The sequence below is a fragment of the Trachemys scripta genome, chromosome 16 (assembly GCF_013100865.1).
Source record: "Trachemys scripta elegans isolate TJP31775 chromosome 16, CAS_Tse_1.0, whole genome shotgun sequence".
NCBI classification, from domain to species: Eukaryota; Metazoa; Chordata; order Testudines; family Emydidae; genus Trachemys; species Trachemys scripta.
Window position 1 is genome coordinate 24,602,686 of NC_048313.1, and position 26,861 is coordinate 24,629,546.

At 55.8% G+C, this 26,861-nt stretch overlaps 1 protein-coding gene across 1 annotated transcript in view; it reads left to right on the top strand.

Moving 5' to 3' along the window:
• Positions 1-26,861, top strand: part of LOC117888476 (cAMP-dependent protein kinase catalytic subunit alpha-like) — a 104,837-nt gene that overhangs the window by 70,896 nt on the left and 7,080 nt on the right. Inside the window, exon 3 of the mRNA XM_034791913.1 lies at positions 26,113-26,166. Within this exon, the coding sequence (XP_034647804.1) occupies positions 26,113-26,166 (54 nt within the window). The remainder of the gene's footprint in view (positions 1-26,112; positions 26,167-26,861) is intronic.

The window sequence follows — 26,861 nt, forward strand, 5'->3', positions numbered from 1 at the left end:
TCTCACTGGTGCTGCACTATGAGGCTGACTGCCCTGAGGTCACCATCTGTGGCTGGGCCATGGTGCTCTGATTGCTGAGGAGGGCAAAATGCCATCTGCAGTGTCCGTTTGTCCCTCCTGCTGCTGCTCGTTGCTGGCTGCAGGTGGATGATTTTTAATGATCACGCTGGAATATTGTAAACCTTTCGTGCTGTGCCTGCGGGACCCACCACCTGAGAGGGCAGAAAATTCCCCTGGTCCTGCCAAAGCTGCACCTGCACAAGGTTAACCCTTTGGGCACCGCTCTCGCCAGCCTGTCGGATTGGCACGTGGAAGGGGGCAGCCCCTCGGGAGTGTGGACTCAGCTACATATCTGTTTCCCCCACCCCGATCAGCCAGTTAATTCCCTCTGCTGGTGCCTTCAGACTGGGCTGGCAATGGAATTGTTCTGACCTGAACACCCTGAGCACCCCAGGTTACATGGAAAGGGGTTTAGGCTCCAGCTCTGGAGGAAGGGCACTGATGGCCTGCTCCAGTCCCTTCCATGGAGAGTGGCTTCCAATCAAGCCCCTTTTAGGCCTTATAGTGATGGGGGGGCTAGGGAGGGGTGAAGCTCCAGCACAGGTCCCAGATGGGAGGGGCTGTCTCAAGACCCACTCCCGGGGTGCTGAGCGTGCAGCAGCTGGTGCAGACCTTCCCGCCCAGCAGTTTAGCTGATCTGCTCTTGTTGGCTGGTCAACGTCAAGGCTTCCATTCACCCAGGCGCAGCTCAAAGAAGCCGATCCTGTTGCACGCGCGAGCAGCACTGACCTCAGCTGCCCCCAACTGGCTGTACTGACAAAGACCAGATGAGCCGGTAAGATCAGACTCTCAGCCCTCCAACCCGGGAGTCCTGACTCCTAGTAGCCCCGCTGCAACCCACTGCAATGTGAAAGGTGTTTGACAGGTGTCAGTCCAATTCCCCAAGGCAGGGGCCTCCCCATCACAAAACCATTTCCCTCCCATGTGGGAACTGTGTGGGGAGACCCCACCCCACCCCCAATCCCATGACGGTAAGGCCTGAAAGGGGCTGGAATGGGAGCCCAGAAACTAATCTGCCCTTACCAGCCTCTCTCTTCAAAAGGGATAGGAGCAGTAACATGGCCTTTCCTCTTATGCAGTGAGTGGGGGCTGGGATGGGGCGTGTGTGTGTGCGTGTTTAGAACGGGTGCTGGGAGTCAGGACTCCTGGGTTCTAGTCCTGGCTTGGGGATGCAGCATGGTCTAATGATGAGAATGAACCCAGGAGTCCTGTCTGTCTGGGATGATTCTGTGACGGGGAGGTCTCTCCCTCTGGGAGTTGGATTGAGACCTGCCAAATTAATTTCACATTGGACTGGGTTTGATCTGCTGCCCTAGAGATGCTGTAGATCACACGCGCACACACACCCCTCCTGAGATGAGGGAGCTGCCAGGCCAGGTTTCATGGGATTCCACCCTCCTGTCCTGCTGCATGGGCCCATGTGCTGAGATTCCCGGGGAGCGCTGGTCTGCGGCAGCTGATGGAGCAGCTGAGAGCAGATGTGGAGCAGGGAGCCGATGCCTTTAAGGGTTTCATGTGAACCTGGCGGCGTGCCCAGCCCTGGCTCTCCCTCCCCCTTTGAGGCTGCTCCCATGGGGCGCTTGCTGAAACAATACCTAGCGCGCTCCTCACCGGGGCAGGCTGAGCCCTGAGCCTGGGAAGCGACAGGAGTGAAACTGGCTGCTTCCCACCCTGCTACTGTCCAGACATTTCTCCTCCCGCGCCTGGTCCGGTCCCGTCCCCCATCCTGTTTCTCCCTCCCTCCCCCCCAGCAAAGGGTCCCGGAGGTCTGGTTGGAAGCCGTGCAGCCATGGGTGAGCCTCGGGTGGCGTAGATAAGGAGGGCAGCCTGAGTCAGGATCCCGGCAGCCAGGAGCCGAAGTCTGCGTCACCGGGGGCGGCGGCATGGAGCTCAGACCCAGTGACCTTCGTGGGATTGAGGAAGGCTCAGATTTTGACTTCCAGTTCTGGATCCAGCTCTTCCTCTGGGTGAACTTGTTCAGCCGGCTGGTCCATTACCTTCTCCATGCCTTTGGGGGGCTGACACAGTAGCCCCCCTCTTCCGTTGCACCCACAGTGAGCAATTTCCTTTCCGGATTCCCTCCTGCCTGTGGAGTCCCGGTCTCTGCAGACCCCGGCTGTTTGGAAATTGAGACTCGCAAGGAAAGGCCTCCTCCTTCCCCATCCCACCCTCTTGCTTCTCCCCCAGAGCACTATCCGGCTCTCTCTGGCTTCTGCTGAAAGTGGCTTCCTGCTCCCGAGGTCAAGGAGCGCAGCAGCGCTTGTTTGGGAAAGGCAAAGTAAAGAAATCTCCAGGAGACGAGTCCTGGGTCCCTCCCCTGCTGGCGGTCAGTACCACCTGGAACTGCACGACACGAGAGTCAAACCCCGTGATGCTTCGAGATCTCCTCCCTGAGGTGCTGCTGCAGGGTGCTGCCGAGGGTTTCCGAATGTGGGTCTCTTTGAACGCCGCTTGGAGAGCCCCCTTGATGTGCTGCAACCCCCTGCTGTTCGTCTCTGCGAGCAGAGCCCCCAGCAGTGGATTTAAGGACCTGCACCCCTCTGACTCAGGCCTCACGTGAGCCACAAGCCCACCCCCCGATTTCCTTTGCAGCCCTAATGGCTTGGCCTGGGGGGCACTGTACTTGTAGAATGGTGTTTTTTCCAGGGTTCTGTCCGCCAATGCATGCAGGATCGGTAGTGAAGCCAGAGGGAGCCTCTCCCACTGCTTTCAGCCAAAGGATTTGAGAGGAGCGGAGAGCCAGGGCGCTGTTTTAAGCCCTGCTGTGTGGGTATTTTCCCCTTGTCACTAGCTATTGTTCTGGCAAACCCGTCCCATCAGCTCTGAAGCAGAATCTGTCCTCCCCTCACCCTCCAGGAAGTGAAACTGACTTGGCTGGCTGCGTAAGTGACTAGACTCCCCTACTCCAGCTCCATTCCCTTCACCAGGGAAACCAGCTCTCCGGACAGATGTGGGAGAGAAGAAACTGTTTCCAAGTCCCTGGATCTTCCCTGCCTCTCGCTCGAGGCGGGGAGGAGTGTGCGTGGATGTGACTGGCCGGCCCTGAAGAGTCGCGTGCCGGTCTCTGAGTTGACAGCCACGCTCTGGGGCTGCTGCAGGGCGGGGGAGCTGTTGGATGGAAATTCTCTCTCCCGGTTAGAAGTCAAGAGCAATCAGCTCAAGCCCCCTGTCTCTGTCGGGAGTGGAGGAGTTTTGCTGAGGCTTGGGGCCGTTCCTCTAGTACCTGATCCTGCTGTCTTTTCCACTGCTGGGAAATGGCCAAGGCTGGAGGATTCCTGGATCGGGGCCAAGCTTAGCGTCGACTCTGGTTGTGAGGGCCGAGGAGAGAGGGAGATAAACAAATGAAGGGAAACATGAGCCATGGAGCAGAAATGACCTGCCCCAACCCCAGTAGGAACAAAGGCGCTAAGATGTCACCGCTTCAGAAGCTGGAGAGTCTGGCTGGGCGGATCTTCTACTGGGGGGCCGCGCAGCAAGACGGCCCATGTGTCCGAGCACACTGCCGCCTGGAATGAGCAGAGTGAGTTGGGATGGGAGCCCTGGGGGTAGGTAGGACCATATGCAGCCCCAGATCCCGGGGGGTCGGGCTGCTGTGATTCGGTGCTGGGGAAAAGAGATGCAGCGTCTGAGTCCTAGTAGGGATGCGGGTGGAGGGGGTCTCCTGTGATGCAGGCGCCATTGAAGTTTGTGGTGGCTTCTGTGGGGAGACCACGGATTGAGTCTGGTCTGCCCAGCTCCCCCCTGGAAAGGTTCCCTGTGGGGCAGGGTCGAGATGAGGGGGAAGCTCACCCAGCAGATGAGGCCCTAGGAGCTCTCCGTTCCCAGTCACCGCTGGCAGCAGCTTGACATCAAGGAGCTTGTCTTCCTGCCCCTCCTGAGCCATCGGCCGTGTTGCGCCGGCCACGTGAGCCTCTTGCCATGCTGAGCTGATGATGGTGCTGTGGAGGCACGGGGTGGGACGTGGGCTTTGGAGATGGCAGCTCTTATGTCAGGAGGGCTAAACCCGCCAAGCCGAATGTGACTTCTCTCCTCACTGAGGGTCTGCACCAGGGGTCCAAACCAGTTTGTGGGGCATGTGCTGCTCCGTTGGATCTCGCTGTTCTGCTGATGGTAGCTAGTCTCCCCATACACACAACCCCTCTGAAGGGAGAGATTGTCTTTGTTTTGTGATTGGGGTGGGGGGGGGGAACTGATGCGCACAGAGGGGGGTCTGTGTCTAAAGTCTCGCAGGATTGGGGGCGGAGCTGTCTATGGAACCCAGGAGACCTGGTTCCCAGTCTTCCATACTGGTTTAATGGTTAGAGCAGGTACCTGGGCGTCAGGACTCCTGGGTTCTGTCCCCAGCTCTGGGAAGGGAGTGGGTCTATGGATTCTTCTCTTCCTCATTACTCCCTCTCTCTTTCTTCCCCTCTCTATTCCCACTCTCCCTCCATTCCAAAGGCCAGTCCCTGGTGTGTGGCACCTCCCGTTCTTCTTCGAGTGCTTGCTCATATCCATTCCATTAGGTGTGCGCGCGCCGCGTGCACGATCGTCGGAAGATTTTCTACCCTAGCAACACCGGCGGGTCGGCTGTGGAGCCCCCTAGAGTGGCGCCTTCATGGCGCTGAATATATACCCCAGCCAACCCGGCGCCCCCTCAGTTCCTTCTTACCGCCCCTGACGGTCGTTGGAACTGTGGAGCGCGGCATAGCTGTCCTCCACTCTCCCTAGCTTAGTTTGTTGTTCACAGTTGTAGTTATAGTTATAGTTATAGTTCTAGCGTTTATAGTTAAATAGTTAGTAGTTTCAAAGTTGTTATAGTTGTTATAATAGTCCAGGGGACTAAGGGGGTCGTCTCCCCCTTTCTTCCCCGGCCGCGGGCCCGGGCTCATGCCCAAAGCTCCCGGCTTCAAGCAGTGCGCCTCCTGCGCTAAGCCTATGCCCACGAGCGACCCGCACGACTCCTGTCTGAAGTGCCTGGGAGAGTCCCACCAAACAGATAAGTGCAAGATCTGTAAGGCCTTCAGACCAAGGACCAAGAAAGAGCGGGACTTTCGGCTCCGGCAACTCCTGATGGAGGCGGCACTTACCCCGGACACTCCCTCTACGAGCCAGGCCCCGGCGCCTAGCGCCTCGGTGCGCAGTGCCCCAGCAGCACCGGCAATGCCGACAGCGCGGTGGTGTCGGACAAACCTCCCCGGCACCGGACCTCGTCGGCACTGCAGCAGGTACCTCGACGCCGGTCATTATCCCCGGGGCATAAAAAAGCCCATAAGACGGGGACCTCTGTGCCGAAGACGCTGGCTCCCCCAGTGCCGGGGGTAGAGCCGAGTGCGCCGGCGGAGCACCGGAAACAGGTGCCTCCAGCACTGCCGACTCCGGCACCGAGGCCGTTGAGTCCGGTGCAGATAGCGTCTCCACCGAGACCGGCGGTAATACAACTCCCGTCGACTCCGGAGACCTTCGTGGCGGTGAGAGACTTGATAGCTCTCACGGAGCCGGCACCGCCTCAACCACTGGCACCGTTGACTCGCCCGGCCCAGTCAAGGGGGAAACCTGCCTTGATGCGCCCTCCATCACAAGGGCTGGAACATCGGCACCGGTCCAGGTCCAGAAGCAGGTCCCCACGCCGCTCGCAGTCCCGGCACCGAATATCACCTCGGCACCGGTCGTACTCGCGGCCAAGATCTTCGTCGCGGCACCGTTCTACGTCTCGGTCGAGACGTAGTTCTCGGCACCGCTACGGTCGACGGTCGACGTCGAGAGGCCGCTCCCGGCACCGGGCATACTCCAGGTCCTTGTCGAGGTCCAGATCCGGCTCCCGGCACCGACGAGGTCATCGGCACCGATCGCGGTCCCGGCACCGTTCGCCGGCACCGCGCAGAGATAGATCATCTCCGGACCGGTACCGTGCGGCACCGCAACCCACGGGGATCGTTTCGTCTCTCTCGGCACCGCCATGGCCGTCAAGATCGGTGTCTCACTCCTCGGAGGACCTGTCGAGATCGGCATACCCCCCTCAAGGGCAAGCCGAGGAACGGAACTTGGGCCATTGGCAGGAGATGGCAGAGGACCACTCTCATGGCCCATCTCACTGGTCGTTTTGGACCCCGTGGGCGTACCACCAGGAGCAAGGGGCTCCAATACCATCGACCTCTCGCTCGGGTCACTCGGTTAGAAGGGCCCCAGAATCCACCATCTCTCGGCCTCCGCCAGGAGGCATGGAGGCTTCCGTGTCCACGCCACCTGACACCATAGACCCAAGTACAGGTGATGCTCCGGCCCAAGAGCAGGGGGATCAGGACCCCCCCTTGGATCCAGTACCACCGGAGGCATCTTCCTCCTCCTCTCCGGATGAGGCAGTGGCGGGCACTTCATGTACAGGTCCCCCCCCGATAGATCTTCGGGCTCACCAGGATCTTCTGCGTAGGATGGCCCGTAATATGGACCTGCAGGCGGAGGAGATAGTGGAAGTGCAGGACCCTATCGTGAACATCCTCGGAGCGGATGCCCCATCGAGGGTGGCGTTACCCCTGATCCGCACGATACAAACCAATGCGGATACGATATGGCAAACTCCTGCCTCTATCCCACCCACAGCGAGAGGGGTGGAAAGGAAATACTTTGTCCCGTCTAAGGACTACGGGTACTTGTATACCCACCCCCAACCGTGTTCACTGGTGGTGGCATCAGTGAACGCACGAGAGCGCCACGGCCAACAGGCTGCAGCGCCTAAATCAAAAGAGGCTAAGCGGCTCGATTTGTTTGGCCGTAAGGTTTACTCAGCCGGGGGGCTGCAACTTAGAGCGGCGAACCAACAGGCGCTACTGAGCCGCTACAATTTTAACTCCTGGAACTCTATGGGGAAGTTTAAGGAGTTGATTCCCCAAGAGTCCAGGGAAGAGTTTGGAGCCATGGTAGAGGAGGGTAAGAAGGTGGCTCGGACCTCCTTGCAGGCCTCCTTGGACATAGCAGACTCGGCTGCGAGGACCCTGGCTTCGGGTATCGCTATGCGGAGGATCTCCTGGCTTCAAGTTTCGGGTTTGCCTCCGGAGCTGCAGCAAACCCTACAGGATCTGCCCTTTGAGGGACATGGATTGTTCTCGGACAAGACGGACTCTCGCCTACAGAGCCTCAAGGACTCGAGAACAATCATGCGCTCCCTGGGGATGCATGTTGTGGGCCCTCAGCGCAGACCATTTAGGCCGCAGCCTCAGCGCTTCTACCCCCCCCGCCTCGTCAGAGACAAGACTCGGCCCGGAGGCGAGGGCGAGGTGGTAGGAGAAGGTGGACCGGCCCTCAACCCGGCCAGAACCAGGGGCCACCTAGACCACCCAGGTCCCAGGCAGAACTTTTGAAGGTGCGGTCGAGGACGGCGCCCCAGTCATCCCCCAGGATCCAGCCCCCTCCTTTCGGGATCGTCTCTCCCACTTCCACCGTGCTTGGTCCCTCATAACTTCGGACCGTTGGGTCCTCCGCACGGTGGAGAGGGGATACGCTATCCAGTTTTCTTCTATCCCCCCCTCCCACCCCCCTTCCCTGTCCCTCTTCAGGGACCCTTCTCACGAGCAACTTCTTATACAGGAGGTTTCTACGCTCCTGGCCATGGGGGCCATAGAGGAGGTTCCGATAGAGTTAAGGGGCAGGGGATTTTATTCCCGTTACTTCCTGATCCCCAAGTCCAAAGGAGGTCTGCGGCCCATCTTGGACTTGCGCGGACTCAACAAATTCGTAGTAAAGTTGAAGTTCCGCATGGTCTCTTTGGGGGCCATTATCCCTTCCCTCGATCCTGGAGACTGGTTCGCCGCCCTCGACATGAAAGACGCATACTTTCACATCTCAATTTACCCACCTCACAGACGCTTCCTGCGATTCATGGTAAACACGGTGCACTACCAATTTGCAGTCCTTCCCTTCGGCCTATCCTCGGCCCCAAGAGTGTTCACGAAATGTATGGCTGTTGTGGCAGCGTACCTTCGTCGGCAAGGGATACAGGTGTTCCCGTACCTAGACGACTGGCTGGTGCGCGGTCGCACCAAGGAGCAAGTTCAAGCTCACGTCCACAGAATAGTGCACACATTCAACGAGTTGGGCATCCTACTCAACAAGGACAAATCCACTCTAGAACCTACCCAGAGAATAGAGTTCATCGGCGCAGTTCTAGATTCCAGACGTGCACAAGCCATCCTGCCAGACAACCGATTTGGCACCATCACGAGCCTCATTCAAGGGCTACAGGCCTTCCCAACCACCACGGTGAGGTCGTGCCTTACCCTGCTGGGTCACATGGCTTCCTGCACGTACGTAACCAGGCATGCCAGACTTCGGCTTCGCCCACTCCAGACCTGGGTGTCATCGATATACCGTCCACATCGGGATAGCCTGAACATGGTGGTCACGGTCCCGAACTCGGTCCTGGCCTCCCTCACCTGGTGGCTAGATCACAGTGTGGTCTGCGAGGGGATGCCATTTCACGCTCCACAACCGTCTCTGCACCTGGTCACAGACGCTTCATCTCTGGGTTGGGGCGCCCATCTCAACGAACACCATACCCAGGGACTGTGGACTGCACCCCAGTTAGCCCTGCATATCAATGTTCGGGAGCTGATGGCGGTACGCCTGGCGTGCCAAGCATTCCTCAATCTCCTACGTGGCCGTTGTGTGTTAGTTCTCATCGACAACACCACGGTCATGTTTTACATCAACAAGCAAGGAGGAGCACGTTCGTCAATTCTATGCCAAGAGGCCATTCGCCTGTGGGACTTTTGCATCGCCCACTCAATCCACCTCACGGCATCGTTCCTCCCTGGAGTCCAGAACACTCTAGCGGACCGACTCAGCAGGTCCTTCCAGACGCACGAGTGGTCTATCCGTCCGGATATCATACATTCCATCTTCCGGAGGTGGGGGTTTCCCCAGACAGACCTGTTTGCATCTCGAGACAACAGGAAGTGCCACGTGTTCTGCTCCCTACAAGGTCGAGCTCCGGGCTCCCTCTCGGATGTGTTTCTCCTTCCCTGGAAAGACCACCTGTTTTATGCCTTCCCTCCGTTTCCTCTGGTCCACAAGGTACTGCTCAAATTGCGCAGAGACCAGGCACAGGTAATTCTGATCGCTCCAGCGTGGCCGAGACAACATTGGTACACCACACTGTTGGAACTATCGGTTCAGACACCGATCCCGCTTCCATTATGTCCGGACCTCATTTCTCAGGACCACGGTCGGCTGCGTCACCCCGACCTGCAATCACTCCACCTCACAGCGTGGCTGCTCCATGGTTTACCCAGGCAGAGCGGCAATGCTCGCACTCTGTCCAACAGATTCTGCTGAGCAGTAGAAAACCCTCAACACGGACCACGTACCTGGTCAAGTGGAAACGGTTCTCCTGTTGGTGCGAACAACGAGCCAAGTCCCCGTTACAGGCACCTATTCCTCTCATATTGGAATATCTCCTATCCCTAAAACAGCAAGGGTTGGCGATATCTTCAATCAGAGTTCACCTGGCTGCTATATCAGCCTTTCACCCAGGGGAACTCGCGTCCTCGGTATTCTCTAACCCGATGGTCGTTAGATTCCTCAAGGGCTTAGACCGGACGTACCCACAACAACGTCAGCCCGTCCCGACGTGGGACCTCAACCTGATTCTCTCCAAGCTCACAGGTCCTCCATTCGAGCCACTGGCCACCTGTTCACTTCTGTACCTATCCTGGAAGACAGCCTTCCTCGTAGCCATCACCTCAGCAAGGCGCGTTTCTGAACTCAGGGCGCTTACATCCGAGCCCCCTTATACAGTTTTCCATAAGGATAAAGTGCAGCTTCGTCCACATCCTGCCTTTCTCCCTAAGGTGGTTTCTCCATTTCATATCAACCAGGACATATTTCTCCCGGTCTTTCATCCTAAACCACATGCCACTCGCCAGGATCAACGTTTGCATTCCCTGGACGTACGAAGGGCCCTGGCCTTCTATATTGACCGCACAAAGCACTTTAGAAAGACGACGCAACTCTTCGTTGCAGTGGCCGACCGAATGAAAGGCTCACCGGTCTCCTCACAACGCCTATCCTCCTGGATTACGTCTTGCATCCGGACTTGCTATGACCTGGCAGGTGTCTCAGCACCGCACCTCACCGCTCACTCCACGAGGGCCCAAGCCTCCTCGACTGCTTTCCTGGCACATGTTCCGATACAGGACATTTGTAGAGCGGCGGTTTGGTCATCAGTCCACACGTTTACAGCTCACTATGCACTAGTGCAGCAGTCCAGGGACGATGCTGCATTCGGGTCAGCGGTTTTGCACACAGCAATGTCTCACTCCGACCCCACCACCTAAGTTGGGCTTGGGAGTCACCTAATGGAATGGATATGAGCAAGCACTCGAAGAAGAAAAGACGGTTACTCACCGTTGTAACTGTTGTTCTTCGAGATGTGTTGCTCATATCCATTCCAAACCCGCCCCCCGTCCCCACTGTCGGAGTAGCCGGCAAGAAGGAACTGAGGGGGCGCCGGGTCGGCTGGGGTATATATTCAGCGCCATGAAGGCGCCACTCTAGGGGGCTCCACAGCCGACCCGCCGGTGTTGCTAGGGTAGAAAATCTTCCGACGATCGTGCACGCGGCGCGCGCACACCTAATGGAATGGATATGAGCAACACATCTCGAAGAACAACAGTTACAACGGTGAGTAACCGTCTTTTCCTCCCACTGCGCCTGGGAAGCTGCAGGCCAAACGCCTGGTCCTTGATCGCTGCAGATCTTTGGTGTGGGTGGGAGGCTGGGAGCTTGGATCTCTTTGCCCTGAATCATAGAATCATAGAATCATAGAATATCAGAGTTGGAAGGGACCTCAAGAGGTCATCTAGTCCAACCCCCTGCTCAAAGCAGGACCAATTCCCAGCTAAATCATCCCAGCCAGGGCTTTGTCAAGCCGGGCCTTAAAAACCTCCAAGGAAGGAGACTCTACCACCTCCCTAGGTAACGCATTCCAGTGTTTCACCACCCTCCTAGTGAAATAGTTTTTCCTGATATCCAACCTGGACCTCCCCCACTGCAACTTGAGACCATTGCTCCTTGTTCTGTCATCTGCCACCACTGAGAACAGCCGAGCTCCATCCTCTTTGGAACCCCCCTTCAGGTAGTTGAAGGCTGCTATCAAATCCCCCCTCATTCTTCTCTTCTGGAGACTAAACAATCCCAGTTCTCTCAGCCTCTCCTCATAAGTCATGTGCTCCAGACCCCTAATCATTTTTGTTGCCCTCCGCTGGACTCTTTCCAATTTTTCCACATCCTTCTTGTAGTGTGGGGACCAAAACTGGACACAGTATTCCAGATGAGGCCTCACCAATGTCGAATAAAGGGGAACGATCACGTTCCTCGATCTGCTGGCAATGCCCCTACTTATACAGCCCAAAATGCCGTTAGCCTTCTTGGCAACAAGAGCACACTGTTGACTCATATCCAGCTTCTCGTCCACTGTGACCCCTAGGTCCTTTTCAGCAGAACTGCTACCTAGCCATTCGGTCCCTAGTCTGTAGCAGTGCATGGGATTCTTCCGTCCTAAGTGCAAGACTCTGCACTTGTCCTTGTTGAACCTCATCAGGTTTTTTTCTGCCCAATCCTCTAATTTGTCTAGGTCCCTCTGTATCCGATCCCTACCCTCTAGTGTATCTACCACGCCTCCTAGTTTAGTGTCATCTGCAAACTTGCTGAGAGTGCAGTCCACACCATCCTCCAGATCATTAATAAAGATATTAAACAAAACCGGCCCCAGGACCGACCCTTGGGGCACTCCACTTGAAACCGGCTGCCAACTAGACATGGAGCCATTGATCACTACCCGTTGAGCCCGACGATCTAGCCAGCTTTCTATCCACCTTACAGTCCATTCATCCAGCCCATACTTCTTTAACTTGGTGGCAAGAATACTGTGGGAGACCGTATCAAAAGCTTTGCTAAAGTCAAGAAATAACACATCCACTGCTTTCCCCTCATCCACAGAGCCAGTTATCTCATCATAGAAGGCAATTAGGTTAGTCAGGCACGACTTCCCCTTCGTGAATCCATGCTGACTGTTCCTGATCACTTTCCTCTCCTCTAAATGTTTCATAATTGATTCCTTGAGGACCTGCTCCATGATTTTTCCAGGGACTGAGGTGAGGCTGACTGGCCTGTAGTTCCCCGGATCCTCCTTCTTCCCTTTTTTAAAGATGGGCACTACATTAGCCTTTTTCCAGTCATCTGGGACCTCCCCCGATCGCCATGAGTTTTCAAAAATAATGGCTAATGGCTCTGAAATCTCACCCGCCAACTCTTTTAGCACCCTCGGATGCAGCGCATCCGGCCCCATGGACTTGTGCACGTCCAGTTTTTCTAAATAGTCCCGAACCACTTCTTTCTCCACAGAGGGTTGGTCACCTTCTCCCCATGCTGTACTGCCCAGTGCAGCAATCTGGGAGCTGACCTTGTGCGTGAAGACAGAGGCAAAAAAATCATTGAGTACATTAGCTTTTTCCACATCCTCTGTCACTAGGTTGCCTCCCTCATTCAGTAAGGGGCCCACACTTTCCTTGATTTTCTTCTTGTTGCTAACATACCTGAAGAAACCCTTCTTGTTACTCTTAACATCTCTTGCTAACTGCAACTCCAAGTGTGATTTGGCCTTCCTGATTTCACTCCTGCACGCCTGAGCAATATTTTTATACTCCTCCCTGGTCATTTGTCCAATCTTCCACTTCTTATAAGCCTCTTTTTTGCATTTAAGATCAGCAAGGATTTCACTGTTTAGCCAAGCTGGTCGCCTGCCATATTTACTATTCTTTCTACACATCGGGATGGTTTGTTCCTGCAACCTCAATAAGGATTCTTTAAAATACAGCCAGCTCTCCTGGACCCCTTTGCCCTTCATGTTGTTTTCCCAGGGGATCCTGCCCATCTGTTCCCTGAGGGAGTCAAAGTCTGCTTTTCTGAAGTCCAGGGTCCGTATTCTGCTGCTCTCCTTTCTTCCTTGTGTCAGGATCCTGAACTCGACCATCTCATGGTCACTGCCTCCCAGGTTCCCATCCACTTTTGCTTCCCCTACTAGTTCTTCCCTGTTTGTGAGCAGCAGGTCAAGAAAAGCTTTGCCCCTAGTTGGTTCCTCCAGCACTTGCACCAGGAAATTGTCCCCTACACTTTCCAAAAATTTCCTGGATTGCCTGTGCACCGCTGTATTGCTCTCCCAGCAGATATCAGGGTGATTAAAGTCTCCCATGAGAACCAGGGCCTGTGATCTAGCAATTTCTGCTAGTTGCCAGAAGAAAGCCTCGTCCACCTCATCCCCCTGGTCTGGTGGTCTATAGCAGACTCCAACCACGACATCACCCTTGTTTCTCCCACTTCTCAACTTTATCCAGAGACTCTCAGGTTTTTCTGCAGTATCATACCGGAGCTCTGAGCAGTCATACTCCTCTCTTACATACAACGCAACTCCCCCACCTTTTCTGCCCTGCCTGTCCTTCCTGAACAGTTTATATCCATCCATGACAGTACTCCAGTCATGTGAGTTATCCCACCAAGTCTCTGTTATTCCAATCACATCATAGTTCCTTGACTGTGCCAGGACTTCCAGTTCTCCCTGCTTGTTTCCCAGGCTTCTTGCATTTGTGTATAGGCACTTAAGATAACTCAATGATCGTCCCTCTTTCTCAGCATGAGACAGGAGTCCTCCCCTCTTGCGCTCTCCTGCTTGTGCTTCCTCCCAGGATCCCATTTCCCCACTTACCTCAGGGCTTTGGTCTCCTTCCCCCGGTGAACCTAGTTTAAAGCCCTCCTCACTAGGTTAGCCAGCCTGCTGGCGAAGATGCTCTTCCCTCTCTTCGTTAGGTGGAGCCCATCTCTGCCTAGCACTCCTTCTTCTTGGAACACCATCCCATGGTCGAAGAATCCAAAGCCTTCTCTCCGACACCACCTGCGTAGCCATTCGTTGACTTCCACGATTCGACGGTCTCTACCCCGGCCTTTTCCTTGCACAGGGAGGATGGACGAGAACACCACTTGCGCCTCAAACTCCTTTATCCTTCTTCCCAGAGAAGAGTGGGACAAGGACCCACTGGCTCCCCTCCGTGGGATAGTCATGGCTACTTCCCTGTGCTGCTGGGACAGATTTGTGCCCTCTCATGTGTAACTTACACATCCTCTCTGACATCCTGTCTCATCTCACTCTTTCCTTCTCATCCACTTTCACTTCCTCCTTCTTTCATGCTCCCTCTTTCTTTCCCTCATTCCCTCCTTTTATCCCCCCCTCCCTATTTGCAGCCTGTCAAGTGTTACCTGGACGTTGATCAGCTCGTACTCTTGAATTAACTGCACAGCCACTTGTGTCAAGGTCACATCCCGACTCGGTGGCCCTGGCCATAGTTTTGGGTGTGTGGGATTCCCATGGGGGATTTGGAAGTCCCCACACGACGGCTGTACTGGGGGCTCTGGGAGAGCTCGGCGGGGGAGGGGAGGGAGGATGCAGGGATGAGCTATCTCTGACCCGCCCACCAATCCCAGGCCCTGGGCTGGATGTTCAAACAAGGTTGTAACAATAGTGCCTTGGCAGGGTAACCAGGATTAAAATAGCAGATTGTAAAGCACCTGGTGCCAGCGGCTTCTCTGGCACCTTTAACCCTCTGCTGTTTCGGCCTTCCGAGCGCTGCCTCCAGATCAAGCGGGCCTGGCGTGGGGGGGAAGCCTTGACTTCTTGATAGCCTAGTGAGGGAGGACTACGTGCCACAGTTTGGTAGCACCAGGAGTTGGGACTCCTGGGTTTTCCTCCCTGGCTCTGGGAGGGGAGTGGGGTCTAGTGGTTAGAGCAGAGGGGCTGGGAACCAGGACTCATGGGTTTATTCTCTTGATCTAAGGTACTTCTGAGGGCCCATCACTGTAGCATCTGAGCACCTCAGTCAATGCATTTATCCTTACAACCTGCCTGTGAGGCAGGGCTATCATCTCCAGTGTACGAATGGGGAAACTGAGGCACAAAGGGACCTCTCCAGGGTCTCATGGCAAGTCAGTGTCAGAGCCAGGACTAGAACCCAGGTCTCCTGATTCCCAGGCCAGGGTCTGATCCATTGGTTAATGCTGCTTCTGCCCACTTCTCTGACCCAGCAGAGCAAGGCACTGATACCGGGCAAGGCATCAGGGGTTTGCTCTGCTTTGCCTTGTGGGCACCGCTGCAGAAGCTCCTGGGTGGAGCATCAGCAGTTAGCAAACCCATGCTGGGTCTGGAAATTGTCAGGAGGGGCCTATGGGGGTGTTGCCTTCTTTGCTAGCTGCTGCCTGTTAAAGGGTACGGACCCTCTGTGTGTTAGTTACACCACAGCCGCCCATCCAGCTGTGATCTGGAGTAACTGTTGACTGGCTGGAGGTGAGCTGAATCCTCATAAATCACTGCCCAGTAGCAACCAAATCTCCCTTTGCTGGTTCCCACCCACCTCTTTGTCTCAGACATCCAGGCTTTGTATTGTTGCCCTTGGTTAATTTCACACTAGATCAGCAGCCCTGGCTCTTCCAGCCGAGAACCCAGCAGGTCTGCCATTCGTGTGCTGTCTGCCCTGGAGGGACCCTCCCGGTGGCTGGGGTGAAGGGCCCCTGGTGCCAGACTCTGCTTCCTCCTCATCTGAGGCTGCTACTGGACTGGCACTAGGAATCTGGGCAATTCCCACTAGGAACCAGGCCAGCAGCCCCTGCGTGAAACCAGTTGGCATCTCAAAGTGCTGTGGAGTTAGAATAAATTGCTCTGCCGACCTGGAGCCTGATTCCCACCTAGGATCTGTGTCACAAAGATGTGCAACCCCCTCGCTCCCCCTACAAGCTGACCCTCCTGGTCTGCGCTCTGTTTACCCGCTGCAGCTAGGTGGCGCTGTGGGGGGGGGCTCACAGGACTCTAGCTGAGAGGAGGAGTTTTAACCATCTGAAACAGAGCTGGCTCCTCTCTCACCTTGGGTAACCGAGACTCTGCTTCTTGGCATTAACCCCTTGCTGCCTGTGATCGCCTCTTTCCTCGCCCGCAGGTGGCAAAGCAGGCTGGTCTGTTGCCTTGGTGAAGAGAGCTGAGTCTCCTAATCAGAGGGCAGACTGCTCTTAAAGAGACATGACAAGTTTTAGGCCTAACTTTTGTGATTACAGAAACCTAATGCACACCAGCTTCTGAGTAGCAGTTTCCAACCTCATGCTTCACCTCAGAGCCTCTGCCTTTCAAAGCAAGTTCAAGTTCTCGGTCCCCATCTTCAAGGCACTCCGTGGCCTGCGCCAAGGGGGATCTAAATGAGCGTACGACTTTGGCAGAAAGATAATGGCTGACAACTCTACTTCTTCTTCGAGTGATTGTTCACGTCCATTACACATTAGGTGTGCGCACGTCACGTGCACGGACGTCGGAAACTTTTTCCCTCAGCGGCTCCCGTCGGGCCGGCAGGGTCCCCTCCCTCCCACCAGAGCGGCGCCCCACTCTAGCATATATATAACCCTGCGGGACCAACCCTCCCTCAGTTCCTTCTTAACTCTGTCTCTCGCTTGAGAGTGTCCCTTAGCGTTAGTAGTTAGTGTTACTCTTAGCAGTTATCAGTTCTTTAGTAGTAGTTAAGCTCCTTTGTTTTAGGTGTTTGGTCAATCCCGACACCGGCCCTGGGCAGCGGGGATGCCGCACACCCAAGGCTTCAAGGCTTGTGCCACGTGCCACAAGCCTATGCCGATAAGCGATCCCCACGACTTGTGCCTCCGTTGCCTGGGGGAAGCACACCAAAAAGAGCGCTGCAAGATCTGTAAGGCCTTCAAGCCCAGGACTAAGAAAGAGAGAGACTTTTGCCTTAAGCAGCTGCTCATGGAGGCTGCATTACAGCCCTCCACTTCGACGCATCAGGCCGCGGCATCGTCAACTTAGGTGCGGAGTGCCCCGGCATCGGTTCGTGATCTGGCACCGGCGGGGCACCCTAAGCCTACGGCACCGACACAGCAGGACCGCCCCCGGCACCAGTCATCTTTGCCGACAAAATCGAAGGGCCAACCCAAGGCCCGAGGACGCTCCCCACATAAGAGGGTAGCGCCCCCAAAGACCTAGAGTGTACCTAAGGGCGTGGCAGCCCCAGGACAGATCTCGGTGCCAGTGGCTCCGGCGCCGAAAGGCCCGTCGAGCCCCGGGATAGGCACATGGAGTGAGGAGGAAGGGCTGGAGGAGCTTTTGGAACAGCCCTCCGTCCCGGACACGTTTGAGGCAGCAAAGGATCTCATCGAATTGTCCGCTGAGGGCCCCCTCCAAGCCAAAGATAATCCGCTAAGACTGCCATCCAGAGGCAAGCCAGCAATGGTGCGCCCATCACGATCACCATCTCCGCACCATTCACAGTACTGATCCCTGTCGAACTCCGCCTCGGTGGACTCCCGGCTACCCTTGGTGCAGAGGGCCGCACAGCCGTCAGGCCCCAATAAGCGCCCGGCACCGACCCAGCAGCCCTACTCAAGTAGGCACCGGGACGTGTCAGCCACGTGATTCCCCAAGACCGATCACTCGCAGTCGTTCCCGGTCCCGAGGTCACCGGTACCGGTCCAGGTCGGCAAGACGCTACTCACAGTCCCAGTCATGGAGGTACTACTCTCCGACCCCGGACCAGCACCGTCCCATGGCACCACCGTGGCCATCCAGGTCACCGTCCGTGTTTTCGGAGGCAGACTCGGGCCAGTCCAGCAGATTTACCCACAGGGCACCGGCTGGTAGGGAACACTAAGCCGCTTGGCACCCACAGTGGGGCCATCCAGGACATTGGCCGTTCTGGACCCCTTGGGCCTACCACTAGCAAGGCCCCCCATCCAGGACCTCGAGATCTGGCCCCTCGGGACACCGGTCCCGCTCCCCGCAGGGGCGCCCCTTCTCTCGCAAGGAGGCCACGGTCTCCAGACCACTTGAGCGAGACAGAGCCAACTCGGCACCGTCTCAGACCCACGCTATAGGACAGACCCCAGAGGAGCGCCCAGTCGGTGAGGAGTTGCAGGAAGAGGAGCACGCACAGAAGGCCCTAACCTCTTCCTCCTCACCAGATGAAGCTGTGGCGGGCACGAGAGTGTCCGGCCCTCCCCCGATTAACCATTGGGCGCACTAGGAACTGCTCTGCCGAGTAGCCCTCAATCTGGGGTTGCAGGCGGAGGAGACAGTAGAGCAGGAGGACCCCATGGTTGACATCCTAAGCCTGGAAGGCCCCTCCAGGATCGCACACCCGCTCATAGAAACAGTACAGTCTAACTATAAGACAGCATGGCAAAAACCAGCCTCCAGTGCACCAACTGCGAAAGGCGTAGAGAGGAAGTACTTCACCCCCTTCAAGGGGTTCGACTTCCTCTTTTCTCACCCAACACCCTGTTCGCTGGTCGTTTCTGCGGTCAACGAACGAGAGTGGCATGGCCAGCAAGCCCCGGCCCCCAAGGCCAAGGGGGCAAAGTGCTTGGACTTATTTGGTAGGAAGGTCTACTCATCCAGGGGCCTCCAGTTGAGGATCGCTAACCAACAAGCGATTCTGAACAGACACAATTTCAATTCTTGGGCATCAGTCTCCAAGTTTAAGGACTCCCTGCCCCAGGGTTCACAACCTGAGTTCGCTGCCTTAGTGGACGAAGGGAAGGCAGTAGCCAAATCCTCTCTGCAGGTCTCTATTGACTCCGTGGACGCAGCTGCCAGGACAATCGCGTCAGGAGTGGTGATGAGGCGCTCGGCATGGCTACAGGCTTCCGGCCTTCCCTCAGAGATGCAAAACACCTTGCAAGACCTCCCGTTCGAGGGGTCAGGCTTGTTCTCAGACCAGACGGATGCCAGATTACATAGCCTCAAAGACTCTCGAGCAATCCTCAAGTTGTTGGGAATGCACACCCCAGTGACACAGAGGAAACCCTTTAAGCCCCAACCACCGCAGAGGCAATACCACCCTTGTCCTAGACAGGAACCATACCACAGAAGGGGCAGGGATAACAGGTGTAGACGGATCAAAACGCCTAACCAGGGCCAAAGCCAAGGCCAAGGCAAGCCGCAGCCGGGAAATAAGCAAGGGTTTTGAAGCTGCAATCGAGGACAGCGTACCGACCCTTATACCGGATCCTCCCCTACGTTTCAGGGATCGCTTATCCCATTTTTACCGTGCTTGGTCTCGTATAACATCGGACCGCTGGGTCCTTCGCACGGTGGAGGCGGGATACACCCTTCAGTTCTCCTCGCCCTCTCCCTCCCACCCCCTATCCCCGTCCCTCTTCAGGGACCCCTCTCATGAGCAACTCCTTATGCAGGAGGTGCGGGCCCTCCTCAAAGTAGGAGCAGTGTAAGAGGTCCCTCCGGACCTAAGGGGGAAAGGGTTTTACTCCAGATATTTCCTTATTCCCAAAGCAAAAGGGGGCCTCCGTCCTATCTTGGACCTCCGCAAACTAAACAAATTTTTGGTCAAGGCACGTTTTCGTATGGTCTCCCTTGGTGCTATTATCCCATCCCTGGATCCGGGGGATTGGTATGCTGCCCTCGATATGAAAGATGCGTACTTTCACATCGCCATCCGCCCTGCCCACCGGCGGTTCCTGCGCTTCACCATCAACCAACACCATTTCCAATTTGTGGTCTTATCCTTCAGCCTAGCAACGGCCCCGCAAGTGTTCACGAAATGCATGTCCGTGGTGGCAGCCTTTCTTCGAAAAAGAAAGATGCGGGTATACCCGTACTTGGACGACTGGCTCCTCACGGGCAGGTCAGAGGACGAGGTCCGCTCCCACGTGGCACTGGCGTTACAGGTGTTCTGCAAGCTCGGTCTACTGGTCAATGTACCCAAGTCCTCACTGATCCCCACGCAGAGACTGGATTTCATAGGAGCAGTCCTGGACTCGGTGGTGGCACGGGCAAGTCTTTCAGATTCCTGGCCATTCAAAGGGTCATAAGCTCCAGCTAACAATTTCCCACGGCCAGATGCTGTATGCAACTCCTGGGGCACATGGCGGCTTGCACACACGTAGTCGGACATGCCCGCCTAAGACTCAGACCGTTACAGTTGTGGCTAGCCCAATCGTATTGCCCCAACAGAGACCTGTTGGACCTAGTAGTGACAATCCCAGCTCGGGTGTCGAACTCCCTCCACTGGTGGCTCGATCAGCAGCAAGTTTGCGAAGGGGTCCCTTTCGCCACACCACAACCCACCCTGACGTTAGTGACAGATGCGTTGGACCTGGGCTGGGGGGTGCACCTAAGGGACCTGCAGACCCAGGACTTATGGTCCAGGGAAGAAAAGTTGCTCCACATCAATTTGAAGGAGTTGAGGGCAGTTCGCCTCGCCTGCCATACCTTTCACGCTACCATAGAAGGCCACAGTGTGTCAGTTCTGACGGACAACACTACCGCCATGTTCTACATAAACAAGCAGGGCGGGTCCCGATCCTCTCCCCTCTGTCACGAGGCGCTCCTCCTATGGGACTTCTGTATAGCCCATTCAGTCCAACTACTGGCAGCATATCTCCCAGGGGTCCAAAACGGGTTAGCAGACCGCCTGAGCAGGTCCTACCACATACACGAATGGACGCTGAGAAAGGACGTCCTGCATTCAATCTTCCAGAGGCGGGGGTTTCCCCAGGTGGATCTCTTCGCCACCAAGGAAAACAGCCAATGCCCTCAGTTTTGTTCATTCCAGAGCCTCAGCCCGGGCTCATTGGCAGATGCCTTCGCGATTCAGTGGGGCGGGAGCCTGAGTTATGCCTTCCCACCATTCCCGCTCATTCACAGGGTCCTGCTCAAGACCCGCAGAGACAAGGCAACAGTCATCCTCATCGCACTGGCGTCAGCATTGGTTCACGACCCTGCTGGAACTGTCCTTGACCGCCCCAATTACCCTACCCCTCCATCGCGACCTCGTCACGCAGGACCGGGGTCGCCTACTCCACCCGAACCTACCATCGCTACATCTCACGGCATAGTATCTCTCTGGCTAAACGATACGGAGCATAGGTGCTCCCAGCAGATCCAGAAAATTCTTCTTGGTAGTAGGAAGCCCTCCACAAGAGCGACCTACCTTGCCAAATAGAAGAGATTCTCTCTCTGGTGCGAGCATAATCTCATACAGCCTCTCCGGTCCTCCATCCCATCAATACTGGACTACTTGCTGCACCTCAAGCATCAAGGGCTCGCCCCCGCCTCAATTAAAGTGCATCTGGCCACCATATCGGCGTTCCACCCGGGAGAGTTGGGGTTTTCGGTATTCTCCAACCCCACAGTAATTCGATTTCTCAAGGGGCTGGAGAGGGTGTTTCCCTACTCGCACCTGCCGGTCCCTGCATGGAACCTTAATCTGGTCCTAACTAAACTCATGGGACCGCCCTTTGAACCCCTAGCCTCTTGCTCCCTTATGCACCTCTCATGGAAGGTAGTGTTTCTAGTGGCCATCATATCGGCTAGGAAGGTATCGGAATTGAGAGCCCTCACTTCGGAACCCCCTTATACAGCTTTTTATAAGGATAAGGTGCAACTGAGGCCACACCCCAAATTCCTTCCTAAGGTGGTCACACAATTTCATATGGGGCAGGACGTTTGTTTACCGGTGTTCTTCCCCAAGCCCCATACGGACCCAAGCCACCGCAGGCTGCATACCCTCGATGTCCGTAGAGCCTTGGCATTCTATCTGGAACGGACCAGGCCATTCTGCAAGTCGACACAACTGTTCATTGCCATTGCGGAGAAAGGCTGGCCTTTCATTCTATCTCGGCTCAACGCTTGTCAGCGTGGATTGTGCTTTGCATCCACGCATGCTATGAGCTCGCCAACATACCAGCCCCGGCGATCAGGGCTCACTTGACTAGGGCCCAAGCGTCCTCGGCGGCTTTCTTGGCGCAGGTTCCACTCCAGGAAATCTGTAAAGCGGCCACCTGGTCAAAGAGGACGCGGTGGTCGTCAAGGCTGTGCTTCAATCAATTGTTCCTTGACTCCTATCCTCCTCCAATGGTAAGCTTGTGAGTCACCTAATGTGTAATGGACGTGAACAATCACTCGAAGAAGGAAAAAACGGTTACCTACCTTCTGTAACTGTTGTTCTTCGAGATGTGTTGTTCACGTCCATTACACTTTCCACCCTCCTTCCCCTCTGTCAGAGTCACCGGCAAGAAGGAACCGAGGGAGGGTCGGGCCCGCAGGGTTATATATACGCTAAAGCGGGGCGCCACTCTGGTGGGAGGGAGGGGACCCTGCTGGCCCGACGGGAGCCGCTGAGGGAAAAAGTTTTCGACGTCCGTGCACGCGACGCACACACACCTAATGTATAATGGACATGAACAACACATCTCGAAGAACAATAGTTACAGAAGGTAGGTAACCGTTTTTTCCTTGGTACAATGGCACCTACTTCCATGATGAAGTTCATCTGTGCAGGGTCTGGTTATAGACTGTGGAACTACCTGCCACATGAACCAGGGACCATCTCAAATCCAGACACCTTTCTTTGACCTACCAGAACCTCTCAAACAACAAGACACCCCACTTCTCCTTCCAGGGAGAAGATGAGAGAACAAACCACGTGACAGATGTGCAGTCACATTGCTTAATGCATGACTGAAAGACATTCAGATACTGGGGTGATAAGAGCAGAATAAGAACCTAGCGAGAACAGAATAGCCTTGTTTTTGAAAGCCCGTTGCAGGATCAGGGCCAAGTCCCTATGAAAAACAACTGTGTTGTACGAAGGCCGGGGTTACAAAATGTAACACCCCCCTCCCCCTATTTTTTGGGGGGGGGGGGCTAGTTTGACAAAACTTTTTAAAGGCCCCCCTCCCCCCCCCCCCCCCCGAGGGTGGGCTCGATGGTGGGAGACAGTGGCTGGTGAGCCAAGCCTGTTTCTATAAATAATCTGGAGAGAGTAGGAGACAAAGTGAAAGTCGGTCAGACAGACTGAGCCGCGGCTCCTGCGCGTGGCTGGGAGACGCAGATGTGAATTCAGTCCCCCTCTGTAGGGCTCCATGGGAGATTGGGTGTGGGGGCGACGGGGTGAAGGGGTGTGTGGGCAGGGGTAGTTAGCCAGCAAATAGCTGGTCCCTGGAACCCTTTCAGGGCTGCCCTGCCCTATCCTGTGGGATTAGGGGAATCCCCATAATCTTGGTCTCCTTCCCTCCGGCAGTGAATCAGTCACGTCTGTAGGATGTTGTCCTGCTTTGCTGGTGCATTTCAGGGCCTCGCCTGGCCTATTTCTCAGCCCTTTCTTTAGGGTAGGGACAGGACTGGAGCACGGTGGTGCCAGGTTTCCACAGAAGTGTTGCAATTTAGTGATTCAAGTGGGGGGCTGGGAGCTAGGGTGCCTGGGGTTCTCTCCCCAGCTCTGGGAAGGGAGTGGGTTGTTGTGGTGAGAGTGGGGCGGCAGGGAGATCTGGAGATCTAGATCTGGATCTAGGCTTTTAGCTTGTCCTCTCCCTGGCGTCTGAGCACCAGTGATCCCGGGGGAGGAAATTAACTTTATACATCTCTGGTGTGGGGGAGACTTGCCTGTGACGGTGGGGGCAGGGGTGAGCTCTGGGTTCAAAGCCACTTCCTGCTGCTGCTCCCTGCTTGGCCTCCTTGCTGCAGCCATTCAAATCCCGTGGGCATCTCTTGCACTATTAAGAGCTGCGGGACTTGTCCCTGTCGGGAGCAGCAGGAAACAGTGAAGATACAAGGGGCTCTCGGTACCAAATATCCCTCCAGATGCTGCAGATTGCTCCAATCCCCATCCCTCCTCCCATGGTTCTGGGATCTGGCCGCAAGGACGGGGAGCCCGGCTGGCGAAGGAAGGATCACCTGGTTGGATGCCAGAGAGTGGGGCACTGGTTGTTCCCAGGCTGCTGCTGTGGAGGCTGTGGCTGGTTGTTTTAACCCCTTTGTGGGCAAAGCCCAACTGGGGTTTGTGACTTTGTGTGTGTGTGTGTGGCACCCCCTTATGGGCTGTTGGTGTCATTGGTGGGTGCTGCCTGCATGGTTGAGAAAAGGCCACACACAGGCCTCTGCCCTCTGAGCTAAGGGGGAATCTCCTCCCCCTTCACACCTTTTCCTGGCAGCACAAGTAGATCCCGTATCCTCCCATTAGGGCAATGTGATCCATGCCTCTTAACGTCATTTGACTGGAGGGTTTTATGAGTGTCTCCTTGTGGGGTGCAGGTTGTGTGTTTCGGGCGTGGAACAGGCACCCCCGGGGGGTAGAGGCACAAGTAGGCCCCCTTTGTTAGGCACTGGAGGCTGCATTACCCCTCCCTAACGGGGCTGTTCGGTGTGTCCAGGGGCAGGCCTGGGGGTGGGGGTGTTGCGGGAGTGCCCCCACATGGACTGCTCTCTAGCCATTCCCCAGCTGAGCCGCCCTTTGTGGCCAATCAGGCACTGCCATCCTTCTGATATGCTTAAAATCCCCACCCCCTGCATGCCTCTTTGCTGAGCGAGGGGTGGCAGGGGGGGCTGAAAGGGGAGCTCTGTCCACCAGACTGGGTGCCCACCCCTCCTGGCTCCTCACGCTGCTCCCTTTCTGTTTCCCTTACAATGCAGGAGTTCCTAGCCAAAGCCAAAGAAGACTTCCTCAAGAGATGGGAGAACCCCTCCCAGGTACTGTGCCCACAACCCAGATCACCTCTCACCCCCCCCCCAGTCAAGGCCTCTGCAGCCCCAGGCTGATTACTCTGCAGTCACCCCCCTGGATCTCTTTCCCCATCACTGAGCCTCCTTGCCACACAGCCTCCACTGAGGGCCTGGGGTTATTTTTGCTCCTGGGGGGCAGGGCTGAATTGCTCTTTTTCCCCTCCCCCAAATCTTCCCTCTGGTAACTGGAGGGCCAAGAACTCTGTAGGTTCAACTCCACTCTGCTGGGGGAGGGGGACACTAACCATGTGGGACTCCTGATCCAGCCTGTCTCCCCCTCCCCCATCCTCCTCCCAAGGCTCCAGCATGGTCGTCCAGCCCAGCCCCAGATTGGCTCCCGGGGGTTGTGTTAACAGGACCCTGTTCAAAGGGCCTCCATTTGCTGCCTGCGCTTGAGCGCAGTGCCTCAGTTTGTAGGTGCTGGGAAAGCTTTTGGGGGTCAGCCCTGGGTCTGTCCCCACTGGAAATGCTGTCTGGGGTGGTTCTGCAGCACTGTCACTTTGCTAGTCCTCCCACATACCCTGTGTCATTAACGCCATGGCACAGATGGGGAAACTGAGGCCCAGAGGGTCAAGGGTATAGGAAGTTGGTGGCAGAACTAGGAAGCGATCTTTTGACTCCTAGTCTCCTGCCCTCTGACCAATACACTTCACTCCCTCTCCTCCCAGATCGAGGGCTCAAACCCAGGAGTCCTGACTCCCATCCCCTCCCCTGCCTCTAACGTTCACCAGCCCCCTCTGAATGGAGTTGAGCTGGTCGCCTGTCTGGAACTGGATTTTGGTTCTGCCCAAGGAGCAGAGAATCCCTTGTCTGTGTCTCATTAAAAACATAGCGGTTTCCTTTGGTGCCCTCTGGTGGTGAAATGTGGCATCTACTTCATATCAATGTTCTCAAGAACACCCCCAGTGTGGTGCTAGGGGGTACTGTGCTGCAGGGAGTGGGGGGCTCAGTAGGGGGTGCTCTTCCGTCACAGTCAGTGCTGACCCTGGAGGGGCTGCATTTCTGGTGAGCTATAAAATCCGAAGCTCTGATCCCTCATGGTCATTAAAGACCCGTCCAGTCTTGCAGTGCAAATCCCACTGTCACAGGCAGGTTCCTTCCTGATGCCCGCAGGACCAGTCTGCGCCCCCCCCCCCCCCCCCCAATCAGGTTTGTTTTTCCCCTTCCAGATCAGTTTGATCAAATCAAGACCTTGGACACGGGCTCATTTGGGAGGGCGATGCTGGTGAAACACAAAGACCGGGAATCACTATGCCATGAAGATTCTGGATAAACAGAAGGTGAGATGCTGGGGGCTGCCATGGAGATCTGGCCTGGGGCCGTGGAATCCCCAGTGCGGGGGAGGGATTTGGAGCTGAACCCTGTGTGGGGATGCAGGAGAGGGGGAGTGTGTGGGAGGTGCAGGAGGTGCTCTGCCAGTAGAGGAAGATCTGATGTTGCTATTTCCTCTTCTTCTCTCCCAGGTAGTAAAGCTGAAACAAATTGAGCACACCCTTAACGAGAAACACATCCTCCAGGTAGTCAACTTTGAATTCCTCGTCAAGCTAGAGTATTCTTTCAAGATAGGTGTCCTTTGCTTGCCAGCCCGGCCCTGAGTTGTGTCTCTCCTCCCCCCCCACCCCCCCCCGCCCCCCCAATCCCCTTGATTCTCTTCTGATTTAAAACCAAAGCTGTGCTGAAGGGGTCAAAGGGCATAGTATGCATCTCTTGACATCTGGGATCAGGTTTGGAGCTAAGAAAAATCAGTTTGGATCATTCCCCTTTTTCAGTCTCTTCTGTTCTGCTTTTGACTCTAGGTTTTGAACAGTGATACTTCTCTCTCCTCCCTCCCCCCCAACCTGTTCAGTTTTGCTTTTGCTCCTAGTCGGTTTCAGTTTCTGGCTCCCTTGCGCTGGCCCTAGGGCATGAGCTCTGGCTTGCGGGGAATCTCAGAGGAAGTCCTAACTTCACACACAATTGGCTTTGTGGAGACTTTGAAACCATCACGTGGGATCGTTTCCTCCTGATGGAGTTTCTGTGACAGCTAAAATTCAGGCCCCAGCAATGTGGCTTGGACCCTCTTCTCTGAACCGGGAATCTTTGGGCCTGTGAGCTACACCCTGTGTGTAGGGGGGAGAGCAAAGATAGTTGTGCCTTTGAGCTCCACAGCACCCTCTGTGGCCAGCCTGATTAAAGAGGGGCTGGCTCTGAAAAGAGATCTGTCTCCTGTCTG